The sequence below is a fragment of the Cebus imitator genome, unplaced genomic scaffold, assembly GCF_001604975.1.
Source record: "Cebus imitator isolate Cc_AM_T3 unplaced genomic scaffold, Cebus_imitator-1.0 Scaffold70, whole genome shotgun sequence".
Taxonomy (NCBI): Eukaryota; Metazoa; Chordata; class Mammalia; order Primates; family Cebidae; genus Cebus; species Cebus imitator.
In genome coordinates, this window is record NW_016107385.1 from 2,730,885 (window position 1) to 2,748,977 (window position 18,093).

Here is an 18,093-nt window from a genome sequence, read left to right on the forward strand (position 1 = left end):
GTTTCACCATGTTGACCAGGATGGTCTCGATCTCTTGACCTCGTGATCCACCCGCCTCGGCCTCCCAAAGTGCTGGGATTACAGGCTTGAGCCACCGCGCCCGGCCAGCTTTATTATTATTTGAGACAGCATCTCCCTCTGTCGCCCAGGCTGGAGTGCAGTGGCACAATCTCAGCTCACTGCAACCTCTACCTCCCGGGTTGAAGTGATACTCCCACCTCAGCCTCCCAAGTAGCTGGGACTGTGAGCTCACTCTACCACACTCAGCTAATTTTGGTATTTTTAGAAAAGATGGGGTTTCACCATGTTGGCCAGGCTGGTCTCAAACTCCTGACCTCAAGTGATCCGCCCACCTCAGCCTCCCAAAGTGCTGGGATTACAGGCATGAGCCACAGTGCCAAGACGGCTTTGTTATTTTTAAAAATATTATGCCACGGCCTCTCTGCTTTAGGATACTTACGGTACAGCCCCCTAAGCCCACAGCTGGAGAGCCGCGGCTCAGGGAGGGAAGTGAGGCACTGCTATGAACATATGCCTGCCTCTTCTAGCAGCCTCCTTCCCAAGAGGTCTGTCACATGAGTAACTTCAGAATTAATCCAGAGCATGTAACAATTAATTAATTCCATTGTCGTGTCCCCCTTTCCCTTTCTTGTGTGGCTTCCCAAGTTTCATCTGGTCCTTGCTTGTGATTACATTGAGTAAAAATCCCTCCCTGTGGAGACAGGCAGTGAAGCCAACACAAGGACACTGGGGACCAGACCTTGCCAGGCTGAAGACCAAGCCAGCTCCCCGGTCTCCCTGGCCTGTGTCCCAGACTCTGCCAGTGCTGGGCTCCTGGCTGGGCCACCCCTCCCCCAGCCTCCAGTTGCAGGCTCCATCCTGAGCACAGCCAGCACCTGCGGCTCAGCAGCAGCATAGGGACCTGGCCTATGGAGACAGGGAAAGAACCCCCACCTTGGCCTCTCCATGTGGCTCCTGCCCCCACGCCCACACATCCTGAGTGGAGCTGGCCCATGCAGAAGCCCTAGAGGCCGGGAGGGGAAGGAAATCATTTCACAGCCTTTCGTAGGAGCCTCAGGATGAGAGAGGTCATTAGAGCCACCTCAAGAGGAGCTTTAGGTGGTCCCCAAGCTTCTGCCCCAACCCTCATGGATGGGCGGCTGGAGAGCATGTTTTCTAAGTTCGCACTCAGGCCAGCAGGCAGCCCCCTTAGCGCCCCGAGCCTTTCTGAAGGGTGACTGTGTGATGCAGTGAACCTCTGCTCCTAGGACCTGGCATCTCAGCCTCAGTCGTGGCCATGCTCCCTCCACCCCTCACAGCACACTGCCCACTCATGCAGAGCTTCTCAAAGTATGTTCCATGGGCCTCCTAGGACCCAGGGACCTTGTTCAAATGCAGCATGTCTGCTCCAGGGTCCCACTGAACCAGGCTCTGCAGTTTATCCAGCTCCCCAGATCACTGTGCACGCCCCTGCATCATAGCGGAGACTGGGGCTCAGGGAGGATGACTTGCCTGAGGCTCATCACAGGGCACAGATGCCCAGAGCTGGGCCCCAGGTCCTCACAACCCAGTCCAGAGGTCCCACTGTTCCTCTACACAGTGGATGGTGACAGTCAGGTGCTGGCAAGGACATGGGAGAATGTTTACTGTCTAATCGCAGTCACCAGAGAATGGAGTCAGTCCAGGCAGTCCTGGGAGGTTTTCTAGCTCCTTCCCTGTGAAGGTCAAGCATGGCTCTCTAGCAGGAGTACCTGTTCCACCCTAAGCAGGCCAGGGATTTGTCTGGAGAGTGGAAGCCCTGAGGCCATGGCGGGGGTGGTCAGGGGTTGCTAAAGACATTTAAAAGACTCTGATGGGACCCAAGGCCCAGATTTGGGGTTTGGGGTCCCTGAGCAAGCATCCCAGCCCAAGCTTACTGCTTAAGATTTCCTATAAGTTGTTTCAGCTCTGGGATCAGGACCAGGACCCGGACCCACTGGGCACCTAAGACAGTTGCTTACATGATAGGTTTGGAGAAGTTCCTAGAAGGCTTTCTCTGCAGCCTCTAAAGCATCCCTCTCCAGGTGCTCTTTAAAAATACATAATGCAGGCCGGGCGCGGTGGCTCAAGCCTGTAATCCCAGCACTTTGGGAGGCCGAGGCAGGTGGATCACAAGGTCAAGAGATCAGGATCATCCTGGCCAACATGGTGAAACCCCGACTCTACTAAAAACACAAAAAATTAGCCAGGTATTGTGGCGCACACCTGTAATCCCAGCTACTCAGGAGTCTGAGGCAGGAGAATCGCTTGAACCTGGAAGGTGGAGGTTGCAGTGAGCTGAGATCACGGCACTGCACTTCAGTTTGGTGACAGAGCAAGACTCTGTCTCATTTTAATAAAAGTACATAATGCCTGGCAGGGGTCATGGTGCCTGTTACCACTCCTTGGAAGAACCCAAAGATGGGAGGATGCCTTTGCTGCCAGGAGAGCAGGAGGGCTTGGGCTCTGAAAAGCAAGAAGCCTCGTAGGCTTCCAGGGCTGGGCCTAAGCAGGGCTCACTGGGGGCCCAGGCTGCTCCTCAGCTCCACTTTCCCTCCTTCCCTGCCACACTGCATGAGGCTAGGCCCCCTGCCTTCTCCTCCGTGTGTGTGGGGGTCCTCAACCAGGAGCTTCATGCCAGGAAGGAAGTGGAAGGACTCCTTTAGGAGTCCTTAAGACACCTCCCCATCCCTGGCCTCAAGAATTGGGTTTGGCCAGACTTACCCAACTGACTCCAGATCTCTCTGGCACCAGATCCCTGGCCAGGGGAGACACCTGAGAATCCCCCAGATGGTGACATAGCTCTGTGGTCCTCTGTCAGGGACATAACCTCCCAGCACAGGCTCGCAGGCACAAGCAGGGCTTTCGGGCTCCAGATGTGGCTCCCCTGCCTTGGCTCAGGGAGTGGATACACAGCTGCCCACTGCTCCCCACCCCACTACCCGGGCCTCTTCTGCCCCCATGGGTCCTGGAGGGGAGCCTTGGCAGTGAAGAATGCCTCCGATCCAGATGCTCCAAGCGGCCCCTTAGCACAGAGGAAGATTCTGCCTCACGGCAACCTCCCTGCAGTCTTGCTGTCAATTGCCCAGGAAGAAATACCCAGCACAAGACCCCGTGGGGACTTGGCCTTCTCTGACTTCCCAGGTGCAGCAGAGCAGGTGTAAGGAGCTGTCTTGGGCCTGCTCAGCTTGGCGGACTGGGTTGGGCTGCTCACACAGGACTAGGACTGGGGCTGGGCTTCACCTCTGTCTGAAAATCTTTGCTCACAGCACCTCCCTAATTTGGTCTGACACCCTGCCTAACCCTGCCAGAGCCCAGAGATCACAGAGGCCAGCCTCTGCCTCTGGGTAGTTACTCCAAATGATCCCACAGCCATGCCCCTTCCTGTTGCTTTGTCCCTGCAGCCCAACTCGTCTTTCCGACCACTGCAGAAAGAAAACCCCCCAAGCCTGGTGGCCAAGGCCCAGTCCTTGCCCTCGGATCAGCCGGTGGGGACCTTCAGCCCTCTGACCACCTCGGATACCAGCAGCCCCCAGAAGTCCCTCCGCACAGCCCCGGCTACAGGCCCACTTCCAGGCCGGTCTTCCCCAGCGGGCTCCCCCCGCACCCGGCACGCCCAGATCAGCACCAGCAACCTGTACCTGCCCCAGGACCCCACTGTCGCCAAGGGCACCCTGGCTGGTGAGGACACAGGTGTTGTGACGCATGAGCAGTTTAAGGCAGCGCTCAGGATGGTGGTGGACCAGGGCGACCCCCGGCTGCTGCTGGACAGCTACGTGAAGATTGGCGAGGGCTCCACCGGCATTGTCTGCTTGGCCCGGGAGAAGCACTCGGGCCGCCAGGTGGCCGTCAAGATGATGGACCTCAGGAAGCAGCAGCGCAGGGAGCTGCTCTTCAACGAGGTGGGAGGACAGGGCGGGACACGGGCGGGGGCGTTTGGGATGGGCAGTGAGCAGCCAGCCGAGCTGGACATCTGTGAGCAGGGGCAGCAGGTAACCACACATCTGGGCACTGTGCCCGGCACTCAGCCTCCGCCTGCCCCCAGGTGGTGATCATGCGAGACTACCAGCACGTCAACGTGGTGGAGATGTACAAGAGCTACCTGGTGGGCGAGGAGCTGTGGGTGCTCATGGAGTTCCTGCAAGGAGGAGCCCTCACGGACATTGTCTCCCAAGTCAGGTGGGCAGCTGGGAGGGCTAGGCCCTGAGTGCAGGCTGCCCTCACCGTGGCCCTGCCAGGGCAATGTGGTCTTCTGTCTGTAGCCCAAAAGACTTGGGATGCCTGTCAGGTCATCCTGGGCTCCCCTGCCTATTGAGGTAACTGAGACCCAGGAATCTTGGCAATGGAAAAGAGAAGGGTGGCTTCCAGCCAAGGCTCAGGCCCCGGTTTTCACCAGGGCTATGGCCTGACTATGCTACCAAACAGACTGCCTGGGAGCCGTGGGGCCCAGCACCAGGGACTCCTACTGTGCCCAGCCACCCCATGACCTGCCAGAGCTAACAATCTTTTTCCCCCGGGCGGCCCCAACTTTTTGTCCAGGCTGAATGAAGAGCAGATTGCCACTGTGTGTGAGGCTGTGCTGCAGGCCCTGGCCTACCTCCATGCCCAGGGCGTCATCCACCGGGACATCAAGAGCGACTCCATCCTGCTGACCCTTGATGGCAGGGTAGGTCCCATCCTGTCCCCGGCATAGCCACGCCACCACTTCCCTCCTCCTGGTCACCACTCACTCCCCTTCTAACCCCAGGTGAAGCTCTCGGACTTCGGATTCTGCGCTCAGATCAGCAAAGACGTCCCTAAGAGGAAGTCCCTGGTGGGAACCCCTTACTGGATGGCTCCTGAAGTGATCTCCAGGTCTTTGTATGCCACTGAGGTAACTGGTTCCCTCCGCTCCCCCACCCCCGGCCTCCCAAAAGCACTGGCAGCTCTTCCACTGTGGCCCCTCCAGTGACCTCGCCAAAAGCAGCCCTGGTCCTCAGAGTCCCACCAGGTCAATAGCCTTTCCCCTGCAGTGGGGCTGCTCTCACCCATGACTGTGCTGCCAGGAATGAGTCCTGCAAGTGCTTCCTCAGCTCAAGGGCACAATGGCACATGGCCAGGCCTCCCATGGATGATAGGAGTGACTGACAGCTGTACCCCTATAGGCAGTGGTCACTCATGCAGGCAGGAACTGGCCACAGGGCAGGTGACTAGGGGAGGAGAGAGTCAGACTCACTGAGGAGAACTGGGGCCAGCTGTCCCCCATCCTCCCCTCTGCTGCCTCCAGCACATAGCCACCAAGGGACCAGGCTCTGGCCATGGGGTCAGGGACATTTTCTTCCTGCAGGTGGATATCTGGTCTCTGGGCATCATGGTGATTGAGATGGTGGATGGGGAGCCACCCTACTTCAGCGACTCCCCAGTGCAAGCCATGAAGAGGCTCCGGGACTGCCCCCCACCCAAGCTGAAGAACTCTCACAAGGTCAGTTGGTGCACAAGGGTGTGACCTCACAGACCCCATTCCTCCTGAGGCGAGAGGACCAAAGCCTGGACTCCCAGCCTCTCCCTTCCACAGAAGCCACAGGGTCTGGGCTCCTGGAAAAGGCTCCTCTTTCTCCACACAAAACCCGCACCTGGGTGTGGAGCAGCATCTCCGCACAAACTCGCCTATGCGCTCTAGCAAGTCTCCTCCCATGGCTACGGCAGGAGGGTCGCTGCTCCGCAGGCACTGGTCGGAAGCCCAGGGATGCCCATGAGCAGGGAAAGCAGGACACCAGCAATCCCTGCTGTCCCGGGAGGAATCCGGAAGGAATCCGGAGAAGCTTCACTGAGCACAAATCCCTCCACCCCATGTGTTGGGAGATCCATACCATGATGCGACGTCCCTGTCCATCACGGCAAGTCAGCTCATGCTCCATCGCTGCATACGCCGACACAGCTGAGCCACAGCGTTCCCCTTAAAGTCAGTATACTCATACATGGATATTTATACATGTAACGCTTTTTGCCAAATACCCCCAACCTCGCAGGCCTTACTGTGGATGCCCCCTGCTGGCCGGTCAGCACAGGGCTGCTAGGTGGCACTGCCATCTGGTGACCAAAGCAAGAAATATCTCAGAGGGTTGAAGCCTCACCTCTAAATAGCAAAAAAAAAAAAAAAAAAAAATTAAGGTTCTGTGGCCCCAACACACAGCTGGATGGGAAACATCTTCCAAGACAACTGGTCCTTGAAGCCTGCACCACTAACCCCAAAATGAACATACAGAGATCCCCAGTTGGCTAATTTCCCAGAGGATGAGCCTCATCCCAAGATACTGGCTCAAAATGAACCAAGATAAGCCCTTGCCTTAGACTTTAAGGCCTAGAGGAACACTTCCTTCCTCATCCTTGAGCTGTTTTTAAAATCTTCTTTAAACCCCTATGTGGAAGACAGGGCATAGTTTATCACTAGCCCATTTTACAGTTGATAAAACTGAGGCCTAGAGAAAACTGTGACTTGCCTGAGATCAGGGATAGAGTCAGGCCTGGATCACTGATGTGAATTCTCTGCCCCTTCTAGACAGAGCTACAGCATCTGAATGCTGAGAGCCTTGGGGGTTGGGGAGGGGCAAGGGGACAGAAGTAAAAAAAAAAAAAAAAAAAAACACCAGAATTCAAGACTTTGAATCAATGACAGGGCCAGGCAATCAAGTCATCCCAAAGTGACTGCACTTTGTGGCTCCATCTCACTGCCCTATCTCCACAGGTCTCCCCCATGCTTCGAGACTTCCTGGAGCGGATGCTGGTGCGGGACCCCCAAGAGAGAGCCACAGCCCAGGAGCTCCTAGACCACCCCTTCCTGCTGCAGACAGGGCTGCCCGAGTGCCTGGTGCCCCTGATCCAGCTCTACCGCAAGCAGACCTCCACCTGCTGAGCCCACCCTGAGTATGCCTGCCACCTGTGCCCACAGGCAGGGCACACTGGGCAGCCAGCCTGCCAGCAGGGCTTGCCTGCCTCGTTTTCTCAGTATTCTCTCCAAAGATTGAAATGTGAAGCCCCAGCCCCACCCTCTGCTCCTCAGCCTACTGGGCCAGGCCGGACCTGCCCCCTCAGTGTCTCTCCCTCCCAAATCCCCAGGTGGAGACCCTTTCCACAGGATGACCCCTTGGTATTTGCACAGGGATATTTCTAAGAAATGCAGAGGCCAGCATTCCTGGCCCCTGCAGCCCACACAGCAGAAAAGGCTGCTGTGGTTTTTTAAAGGTAGTTGTACACTAGCGTCCTAGGCCACTGCGGAGGCTGGACTGCTGGTCTCCACACAGATACTTGCTGTTCTCAGCTCCAGCTTCAAACCTCGGGTCTCAAGGGGGCCACAGCAATGGTTTTCAGGACCTGAACCCTGCTTCCTCCCTTGTGTCTGATGTCCTGAAGGCGCAGTCCCATATGCACTGCCTGCTCCAGGCCATGGCTGGGGGTGAGGAGTGAGGGGGCAATTTCTGAGTGAAAGAATGGGGTCAGTGGTGAAGGTGCTCTCACTTTACAGGATGGAGAGAACGTGTGTGTGTGTGTCTGACAGCCCAGGTCCCTTCAGGTCACCCACAGCCAGCTCCAGGAAGGCTGCCCCATCCTCTCTCCCACTAAGTTCTGGCCTGAAGGGGGCTGCTTTCTTGGCCTGGCTTCCACCTCTCCAGTCCTGTGTCAACCTGACCAGTGGCATGGTCCAAACGGAGTCCAATGTATCCTGGGGGCTTGGGACGTTTCTGAGCTTCTCCCGGACTGTGAAGTGTGAGGACCAGAGACAGGAATGTAGGGAATGGTAACTGTTTTACCTTTCAAGTTTAACTCAATCACAAGGTCATCAGGGAACCATTGTTCTCTTCAGAGCCCTGTCTGGGAGAGAAGCTGAACCACCTCTGGGTTTCCATCATCTCAAGGTCACGAGCACCCATTTGTGCAAACCATCTGCCCCGGATGCCTCCACAGACAGCTGTCTCCTTGTCCTCCTCCGCCTCCAACTTCAGGGCTGCTGTGAGATGGAAATTCTGGGAAAGAACTTCAGGTGTCTGGACCCTTTCTATCTAGATAATATTTTTAGATTCTTCTGCTCCCTAGTGACCTTCCTGGGGGCAAAGAAATTGCAAGGACTTTTTTTTAAGGGTCAGTTTTCAAAACAAAAGCATCTTCCCTAGAAATTTTTGTGAATTGTTGCACTTGTGCCTGTTTTAAATTAACTTGAGTGTTCAAAGCCACTGAGCGTCCTGTGTCTCTGGGAGTAGAGCCTGGCCATCTTGGAGAGGAGGCGCCTGGGGTGGGCGAGTCTTGTGTAGCCCCCCTTCCTCCCCATGTGAGCTCTCCAGCGGCCACCCCGCAGAACACCCAACTTGGCCGCAGAACACCCAACTCTTCCCTGGTGGCCTGTGGGCCCAAAAGGAGGGCAGAGAGGAAGGGAAACAGGAAGTCAAAGACCCTTGGGAATGAAGAAGATGAAAAGTAGATGGGGCTTCTTCCCAGGGGAGAAGAGCCCCCGGGAAAAGCCAGGGCCCTGCACTGTGTCTGCTGGGGGTGGCCACAGTGGCTGCTGAGCACCCCGCGTGTCAGCTTTTCCCATCCTCTGCGCACTTCTCACCACCACGCTGGACCTCAAGCCGTCCATAGGAAGTGGTCTGAAACTGCTTCCGGTGAGAGCCATCCCTGTTTCACTCCTCAGGACTGAGGGAGATGGCACAGAGTTGAGAAAGAACAGAGCAGTGCCTGGAAACCAGGCGGCCTGGGCTCTCGTCCTAAGGGTGGGGAGGTGGATGAAATTATCTTGCAACTTCCAGTTCCCACACGGATTCCCACATTTCCTTCCTGAGATCTCACTGCCCAGGGTTCAGGAGCAAGCCAGGAGCAACCACACAGCCTTTCCTTCACTCCCCAGTGCATTCATACCCTGACAGGTGCCCTGGTGCTGCCCAGCTGCCAGCTCAGCACGGCTGAGGTGCTGACCTGTGACTTACCTTCCGGAGCCAGCACAGTGGGACGGGAGGGCAGACGCTCACTAAGGCAGGAGCCTCCACAGGAGGCAAGGGCTCTGTCCATCTCTCCAAAGGGAGCCCTTTGGAGGGTCAGGAGTACTTGATAAGGCAAAGAGGCCAGTTCTCGCAATGGAATAATACTGGATTTATTAACTATTCTTTGAGCTCTAACAGAACTAACCTTCCACCACACAATATCACTCTGAAAGGGTGTGCGTTATGTCCCACAGCTCACACACAGACTGGTTCTGACCTCAGGGTACCGAGCGCCAGTGTCCTGGGTGACTCTTCACAATGACAAAAGCAACAAGAATTGGAAAAGCAAAAGATTTAGAAAAGTCTCTTCTGAAGGTAGAGATTGCTAGAAAGGACCCAGCCTCAACACCCTGGGACTGACAAAGGAGCAAGTTCAGGGCAGCAAAATGTGAAGCATGGAAGGTCTGCATGGAACCGGACCTGGGAAGGAGTCTGTCAGGACAGCAAGGCAGTTAGACACACGATTCAGTTCAGACAGGAAAGAGCTGCTGCAGTTTTTAGGAACATCACTTTCTACCACCAAGCTCTCCACAGCTCCACAGAGAAGAGCCCTCATGGTTGTTTATCCAGTAAAGAGGGCCCAGGGCGACAATAAACCAAAAAGCCACGTATCAGAGATACTGGAAAGATTACAGCACCTCTTATACAATGTGCAACCCAGACTTCATGCTGTTGAGCCAAAACACTTGGATTCCTACACCACTAACAATGTCATTACAATTAAACACAGTTGAATAGCGAGTACATGAGCAAGCAAGGGTCAGAAAGCAGCAGTTTGCACTTGGGGTGTCCAGTGTCCCCACCCCACCCCACCCCAGACCCTCTCCCTCACGCTTTTCAGGCACTTGGTATTGTGCACCCACCACCCAGACAGGGGGACTGAGGAGAGACATTTGTTTTGGGAGAAGAGGGGAGGGAGAGGGCAGAACACTTCAGAAATGAAAGCAAATATCAGAAGAAAACAACTGCATAATCAGCAGGTCCCAAGGTTCAGAATCATAAGGGAAGGGTTGGCGGCTCCACCTTTTCGGAAGAGAGCAGTACCTCTCAGGACACGCAGCCTTAACTTGGAAGATTTCACTTGCGGTCCTTAGTGAAGGGTCTGGGTTCCTTCTACTCTCAATGCGAGTTTTTTGTTCATTGTCCTTCACTTCACTGCTGTGAAGTGACTTCAAGTATCCGGATTTAATATTCTACAAGATGAAGAGGATTCCACGGTAAATGTACACGGAGGGAGAAGTACACAGCGGTGATCCCAAAGAAAAGCAGGTGTCAGAGCTCCGAGCCGGGGCGCAGCGGGGAGAGCGCAGCGCTGCCACCAGGGGGCACCAGAGATCACGTCCTCCAGTGCGCCGGCCTGCTTGGCACAGCGGATGGGTCAGCGGGGTGCAAGGACTGGGGAGGTGTCCTGACACCTGCACGAGGCCCACTCCTGACCACCCACCCCTCACCGCCAGGCCCAATATCTCGCACGGTCATTCTCTGGGCAGTTCCCTGGGAGTTACTGGCGAGAAACCTTCCGTACTGCAAAGGCGAACAGATATATCGACGTCTTGGAAAGAGCCCCACCGCAGGCAGGTGAAAGGCGTCAAGTCCCACCCTAGCGGTTCAAAAAAGAGCCCCACTTGCCGCCTCCCTGCGGGCCGGGCGCAAAGACTAGCGCGCTAGCACTCCGGCAGGGTCCTAGCGCAAGCGCCCCGCCGGACCCCGTTCCCCCAACCCCGCCGCCTGGCTAGGCCAGCACAGGGCAGGATGGCGGGGGCGAGCGGGCAGAGGACAAAAGACCAACCCGGGAAAGGGCCTCTGACTCACTCATCTGCCCAGTAATAAACCTGGGCCGGGCCTGCGTCCCACAAGGTGGGGCCAAGGCAGGAGTCCCGGGTCTTGACCTCCAGCATCCATCATCCGCTCCATTAACTGCCCAGCAAGAAGAAGGAGCCGTTTAATAGCCCCCTTGCAGCTCTAGCCAAAGTTTGATGTAATTTAAACCTGGACCTGCGGCTCATGTGGGCTCCCGACTCCCGCGCGCCGCTGTTTCACGTCGCAAACACTTCAGTCAATTATCCCCCTCGCGGAGCTTCTATTTAAAGAGATATTGTCAGGCTCTTAAGCCTCAGAATCAGACCCGCTGCTTCCTGCTTCATATACAAAGCCTTAAAACACGAGTTCCTTGAGGATTGGAAGAAATACAATTAAGCACAGCCTTCGCAACTGTTCCACCCCGCGGGGGCACCCACGTGCGGGACAGGGGAGCTGGAGGCGTGGAGGCGGGGAAGCGCTCAGTCCTTTGCATTTCAGGCCTCTGTGAGCGGAAATAGGGCTTGGGCCTCCAGAGGTGAGGTGTTGAACCTTGATGATGGAATTCAAATGAATCCAAGCTGAAGAGCAGACTGGCTCAGGAGCCCGGAGCGGACCTAGGTAGGGATTGTGTGCTGAATCCTGGGCAGAGACAGAGGGAGCTGGAGTTACCCAGGAGCTGATTCAAGGGACAAATGGTGTTCAACACTAGGGACTCTCCCACTCCCCAAACATACTTTCATTGTCTCGAAGTTTCTACCCTAGAAAAACCTAATAGCTAGACTCTGTCCTCCTCAGCTCTCCAGTACACAAAAACTCTAGGGCCCCCTCGGTCCTTTCCTCCTCTCACACTTTGAGGGAAAGGGAACTTTGGTAGTTTGTGGCATTATTGTCAACATCACTAGTTAGAGTGGGGAGGCTGGGTCTTTATTCTTCAAGTTGGACCCGTCTATTTGCCTCGCTGGCCGCTGGCAGGATGTTGGGAAACCCAGCGAGGGGAGGGTGGGGGGAAAGGAGCAGCAGGTGGCTGAGGGCTGGGGAAGGGTATCCACCTTCCTGGCTGGTAGGCTATGGAACCAGTCATCAAAACCTCTAGACCCAGGCAGGGAATACCGAGGAGCACAAAAAAGAAGATGGAGGTCCCTTATTTCCGGTGGAGGGCTGGTGAAGGTCTCGCCTTGGCAGGGAGACCAGGTTCCAAAATGGGCTGCAGGGAAGTGGGGCGGCTGCCGAAAAGGTGAAGGACATAGAGTGGAGAAATACCAGTGGAGTACAGACGGGAGGGTGAGAGGAGCAGGCCTGGTGCTCGGAGCGGCTTACCGCTGAGCGTGCAGCGCCACAGCCTCGGTGCCCGCCTGCCATGGATTCGGTCCAGGCACCGAGACAGGCAGAGCGTTGGCCTCTACCTCTGAGCCGCTCTCGGGCCCTGGAGCCTCCCCGACCAGGCTGGGGATATCTGGGGCTGTAGAGCGTCGGCGCAAACCCAGGCGGCCAGAGCCGGGGCCGCCCTCCGGGTGGGGGCTGAGACCAATGGGGGCTTGCACTAAGGTTGGGGGCACTCCCTCCAGCACCTCCTGTGAGCGCCACCGCCCAGTCCCCGAAGACTGGGGCGAGTTTGGTCGGGCCATCAGGGCCCCAGCCCGCAGGCGGGCCGCCTCTTCCTCGGTCACCGCACCCAGCGCCAGGCTCATGCTCCGACCCAGCTCAGGTCGTTCACTGCCCTGCGCCCGGTGTCGGCCGGAATTCTTGCCCGCTGAGCCAGCCTCGCCGCCGTGCCCGTGGCCACCCGCCGCTCGCGCAAAGCGCGCCAGTAGAGGCCGCGGTAGGCGGCGGGGGCTGGGTCGTCGACGCTCGGGGCTGGGCGCAGGGGCCGGGCGGCCAGGGGGACTGTCGGAGTTGGAGCCCCGGGCCGCGGCGGCGGCGGCGGCGCGGCCCCAGGGCCCCGTGAGGGCCTGCACACAGGTCCCGTGGCCGCGGGAGGCAGCTAGCTGCAGCGCGGTGAGCCCCGCACGGTTGGTGCGGTCGAGGCGCAGGCCCAGGCGGCGGAAGGAGCGTACCAGGAACTCGAGCACCGCCCCGTGGCCGCAGGCCGCCGCCCACATCACGGGGCTGTTGCCCGCCGAGTCGGCTGCCTCGGGGTCACCGCTGAACTGAACCAGCAGCTGCACGGCGTCCAGGTGGCCTCGCTCGCACGCCAGGCTGAGTGCGGTACGGCCACGCTCGTCCCGCAGGTTCACTGCCGCACCCTGCTCGAGCAGCAGCCGCACGAAGCGCGCGCGCAGCGCGGGGTCCGGCAGCCCCACGGCCACCATGAGCGGCGTGCGGCCCTGCTCCGCGCGGCAGTCGATGATGCTGCGGTCCAGCGCATCCAACACGAAGCGGGCCAAGTGCACTTTGCCCGCTTGCATGGCCTCCAGGAAGGTGCGCGTCCCCGCTCGGGGGCACAGGTCCTTGGGCTTGAGCATGGCCCCGGCCGCCGCGCCCGGGCAGCCTGGCAGCTCCGCACGGGGGCGCCCCTGTTCTCGCGCCCCGTGGGGCTCCGGCCTCCGCCCGCGCTCCTGTACCTCTCCCTCCGCGCGTGGGCGGCTGCAGCCGAGGGTCCCGAGGTTCCTACTCCGGTCGCCCGGAGGTTCCGGCGGCCCCGCCGCTCCTGGGCCGCACGCCTGGCGTCTCGCTGCTGCTTCCCCGGGGCTGCCGCCTGGAGGTGTTGATTGCTCGCTACTCCGGGCTCCACTCCTGGCCCGCCACCGGACGTCGGGAGCCGAGGCTCGACCCTCTCCCGAGTCTCCCGCCGCTTTCCCCGTGTCCGGCGCCCCTCAGCCCTCGTGGTTTGGAGCCGAGCCACTCACCCGCACCCAGGGCAGCCCCCGCTCCCCCGCAGCAACGGTGGCGCCCGCGGTGCACGCCTGCCTCCAGCCCTGGAGGGGCGCGCCGCTTCTCAAGTTGCTGGCGCCGTTCCTCCGCCTCCTCCCCTCTCGCGGGGGCCGGGCCACGCCGGGGCGCTTGCTCCTTCCTTGGGGGGCTCAGCGGCGAGGGAGCCGCCGCCCGCCTAGATACCTGGCTTTATAGTCTCAGGGGTCTCCATGGCAATGGCTGCCCTGGAAGCGGGCTGCACCGTCAGGGCAGAGACGGACGGGGCGGGGGAGACCACCCCTGACCCCCACACCTTCGTGGGCCACGAAGTCGGGGAGCGGCTCCTCCTCCGCGCTCCCCTGGGAATGCGGCGGCGGTTGCGGGGCGGGGGCGGGGGCTGCTCGCAGGGGGCCACATGCACCCGACCCGGCCAATCCAATCCCAAAGTCGCAGTCTTCTCTCCCCGCCCTCCGCCCCCATCCGAGTCGTTGCCCTCTGCTACTTAGAAACTGGCGGGACCTCGGGCTCGTCGGAGAAGACTGAGAGCTGCCCACAGCGGTCCAGGGTGAAAGGAAGTGGGACCGCATGAGCGCAGAACAGGACCACGTGCGAGCTAGGGGTGGCAGCAAAAGGCGGTTGAGGAGTAATTTGGGGGAGGGGGTATACGTGCCGCGGGTTGGGGGCGCTCAGCCTGGCTGGTAACTGCCACTCGAAGTGCAGCGAATCACGCACTCACGCACAATTGTTCCTCCCCACACGTTCCCTCGGAGCGAGGGGTGGGGGCTGAGTGCGCCCTCCAGTCTCAGACGTCTCCAACCCCAACAACGCGCCCGCTTGCCAGCTCCCGGCGGCTGCTGAGCGGGCAGAGTGCAGACACCGAGACCAGAAAGGGGCACCTTAGGACCCGGGAATGCCGCGGGCATGTTAGGAGTTCCCTGGCCCTGCCACCCTGGAAAGACCTAGGGATCCACGCAAGCTCCCTGCCCCTTGCTTCTCCCTTGAGCACAAAGCCACCCCCAGGCCACAGGGTTCTGGCCCTGACCACTGGCAGACCCCTAAGGAGAGGAGGCGAGCTCGAGTTCCATTTTCCATAAGATGCGGAGGAACCACCGCATCTCCTCTCCCTCCTGCCAGCAGGCCCCACTCGCTCCTGGAGGAGGGGGAGATGATACACAGGCCTGGGTGTGGGTGGTGGGGAGGGAGTGAGTAGGGTTGGAATGGATATTTGTAAAGTAAGGAGTGAAGCAGGTATCAGCTGCAGAATTTACTGAGACTTTTCATGAGCCTTTTGTTGCCGGCAGCAGGAAAGAGAGAGGCATAAACTCGATTCTAGATAGAAGACACTCCCCCTCCTAAGACAACAACACTGGGACATAAAAAGTGGAGGCTGTCACCTGAGGGGTGAATACATCTGCTAAATTCAGACCAACACAGTCCTTTGATGAAAAGATGGAGTTGTGGGGAGAAGAGGGCTCAGGAGCCTTTTAAAGATGGGACTTCAAGGATGTGCGGGGTCTGGCTGCTGAAGAAAGAAGGAAGGAATTTCAGACGGGTTCTGGAGGCAAAGGCTTGGAAGCAGGATAAACCTTCAGGGGATGCTGTTGAGGGCTCCTATAAGGGGTCCCTTCCTATCAGAGATAGAAAATAAAGGAAGAGTAATGGTGTTCTCGGCCTGGGCAGATGCTTTGCAGTAGGAGATGCCTGGGAAAAAGTACTGGGCACAGATGGGCGTGGTAAAGTGGGCTCATGGCCCTGCACCCTGAGCCCCTTGCCTCTCTCCAGTTCCCAGGCTCCAGGGATGTCTACCTTGAATTTGGCGCCCAGGACCTGGAGCAGAGGCTCCCACTCCCCTCTGTCATGTGAGGAACATGTGATGTGTAACTGCACCCACCGCAAAGCCCTTGGTCAGGGCTCTGCCAGTTTTCTTCCCTGGTGTCATAGGCCACAGATCAGACCTCAGAGTTAAGTCCCGTCTTGAAGGCGTTCTAGCAGTGTGGCCCCCAGCCTGCATATTCTCATCTGCAAAATGAGACTGCTAAATACCAGCCCTGCCTGCTTCACACAGGATCAAGTCAGAGTGTCAGGGAAAGAGTTGCACAGTTATTTCATTTTTTTGTTTTGTTTTCTTTTGTTTTGTTCTAGAGCTGCACAGTTATTTCGAGTGCAGTCCTCAAAGCTGCTCCCGCCCCCAGAGCTAGGGCCCCCTTCTGGGGTGGCCCCAGGAATGGGCAGAGATTGTCCACCCCCGGTAATTGGACAGGAATGCTCTCCCTCTTTACTCAGCAGAAGGCTTTTCTTCCCTTTATGACTCAATTTCTCTTTTCAGCAGTGTGAGGAAAATTGCTTTCTCCCCTTCTATTTCCAAGGTCAGGGTAGGGAGGACATCTGGAAACTGTGTGTGACAAGCCAAGCTTTGCACCCCCCAAAGGGAGGAGAGAAGCAGCAGAAACCCAGAATGGGCACTTTCTTGGTCCTGAAGAGCCCCTCCTCCCTGAGACAACTCAGCTTCATTTCTGTCCCTGTTCCCCCATGGTGGACTGAGACAGTTCCAGGGAGGAAGACTTGGGTCAGAAAGTGCTGTGCTGGGTACCCTTTAGAAGGAGCAGTTGGTTCCCATGGCAGGAAGTGGGGTGGTGCCAAGTGTTGGGCCCTGGAGCCTTTGCTCTGACTTCCCTGTGGGCTCAGTATGTTCTGAACAGAAAAGAAACGGCAAAGCTGAAAAAAAGCTGAGACTTTGCTGCAGAGCACAGAGGCACCAACAGCCGGAATTAGAAGCTGTCGCTTAGAGAGCTGAAGGCTGACAGGAGATGGAGCCCAGGCAGCAGGGGGCAGATAGGCTCATCCTGCTCCCCTCCCCTCCCGTTCCACCTCCTGGGCCTGTCCCCCAGCAGGCCCCAGGCTGGCAAAAGTGTTCCCTCCCTGAGATGCCTCATTGTGGTCTGTCACTCTGTCTGCAGCTGCCTCCCTCCCGGGCCCCTTCTTTCCTCCAGTGTCACCAGCCCCCTCACCATGTCACGTTGCACCAGCTCGGCAGGGTTGGGCCTGGTGGCACGTGTCTGGGAGATCCAGAGGGCTGCTCAGGGGATGCAGGGGGCGGGTGAATCAGCAGGGGACTGGAGTCTGAGTCAGCAAAGGGACTGGGAAAGGGGTAAGGACCCTTCTCTTTGTGCAAAAGGTGAAACTGAGGCATGACAGGTGGAAAGGGAACCTTGCCCCTGTCCCATACATTCACAGCAGGGGTGGAACTCAGGTGTTCTTCACCTGCTGCAGTGCCCAAAGGGAGGACGTCAACTCTTCCTCTGTACATCCCCTGCAGCCAGAGACTAATTCATCTCCAGGGCCCAGAGATGATATTTGCCCGAGGGACACCTTGCCTTTTTGGGAGGAAAGCAGGGGTGTGGGTATCCAGGCCTGGCCACATGGGAAGGCCCCAGTCTGCTGTGCAGAAACCTCTCCAGGGGCAGGATTGCATTGCCTTCCCCATTCCTGGGCTACGCAGCTCCAGATGGGGAGCCCAGAGACTGCGTGGCCCAGCCCAGGGGCGAGGGGAAGGCAGCTTTTCCTTCTCCTAAACAGTCATCAGCAAAAGCTGGGGGCTGCCCAGTGGGCTCCATTGGGCTCTGGCCATGGCTTATGTGCAGGTGCCTGGGTCAGTGAGTTCCTCTAGGCCTGAATCTTCACCTTTACAGTCCCGTGCCCAGCAGAAGGGTTGAAGACGGGGCACTGCCCTGGGGTGTAGGTGTTCTGCCCCGGTGTGTCCAGTCTGTAGTGATGTAGGGAGCAGGTTGATCAATGCCAGGCCATAGTCCAGTAAATGATCAGGCCCCCTAGCCTCACCCTACAGCCAGGGCTTAGTAGAATCCCAGAGGTCAGAATCCCAGAGAGACGCAATGGCAGGGTGGGGGCAGGTGGACCTATTTACTTTCCAAAGAAACAGGTATTCCCAGTTAATGGCATCTGCTGTAACTCTCTAATAAGAAAACAACCTCTTCCTGGAATCAACTCTCCTCTGGCTCTCCTAAGCCAGTGCCTGTCCCTGTTTGGGATTTGGGATCATGCCATCGGTACCGTGAGTGGCTACCCACAAGCCCCTCTAAAGCAAGTTTTGAGGCCAACCATAGCTGCCACAGGGGCCTGATTATCCAGACATTCTGTCTTCCTAAAGTGGCGTAGGTGGCCTAAAAGTCTGGCTTTCCCCCCCAAAATAGGGGACATCTTTGCACTCAGCTCTTCCACTCCAGCCCTGAGACAGTGGAGACAGTGAAGGGCCACATCTGTGTGGGGGCAAAGAGGGGGGTGACATAATTTTCCAGTGGTTGTGGCATCAGGGCCAGCAGAAAGGGAAGTGAGTTTTCTTCAAGCCCAGAAGCAGGGCCATTTCACTGGGCTCTGGAAGGGACCTCACCCTGGGTTC

The 18,093-nt window shown here is 57.9% G+C and overlaps 2 protein-coding genes across 10 annotated transcripts in view; one reads left to right on the plus strand and one right to left on the minus strand.

Annotated features, from left to right (window-relative positions):
• Nucleotides 1-8,225, plus strand: part of LOC108306138 (serine/threonine-protein kinase PAK 6) — a 61,078-nt gene extending 52,853 nt beyond the window's left edge. For all 9 annotated transcript variants that reach the window (XM_037739414.1, XM_037739413.1, XM_017530927.2 and 6 more), the window contains 6 exons: nt 3,423-3,920; nt 4,064-4,197; nt 4,558-4,684; nt 4,766-4,891; nt 5,345-5,479; nt 6,743-8,225. In XM_037739414.1, the coding sequence (XP_037595342.1) occupies nt 3,423-3,920; nt 4,064-4,197; nt 4,558-4,684; nt 4,766-4,891; nt 5,345-5,479; nt 6,743-6,910 (1,188 nt within the window). In that variant the 3' untranslated portion in view covers nt 6,911-8,225. The remainder of the gene's footprint in view (nt 1-3,422; nt 3,921-4,063; nt 4,198-4,557; nt 4,685-4,765; nt 4,892-5,344; nt 5,480-6,742) is intronic.
• Nucleotides 8,226-9,306: 1,081 nt separating this feature from the next.
• On the minus strand, nt 9,307-14,556 carry ANKRD63 (ankyrin repeat domain 63). The gene has a single exon (XM_017530934.2). It carries the CDS (start codon nt 13,289-13,291, stop codon nt 12,143-12,145), a length of 1,149 nt encoding a protein of 382 aa, XP_017386423.1. The 5' UTR covers nt 13,292-14,556; the 3' UTR covers nt 9,307-12,142.
• Nucleotides 14,557-18,093: the final 3,537 nt, after the last annotated feature.

What these genes read in the sequence shown, in the direction of transcription:
- ANKRD63 (XM_017530934.2), bottom strand. Translation starts at nt 13,291, where the DNA reads ATGCTCAAGCCCAAGGACCTGTGCCCCCGAGCGGGGACGCGCACCTTC.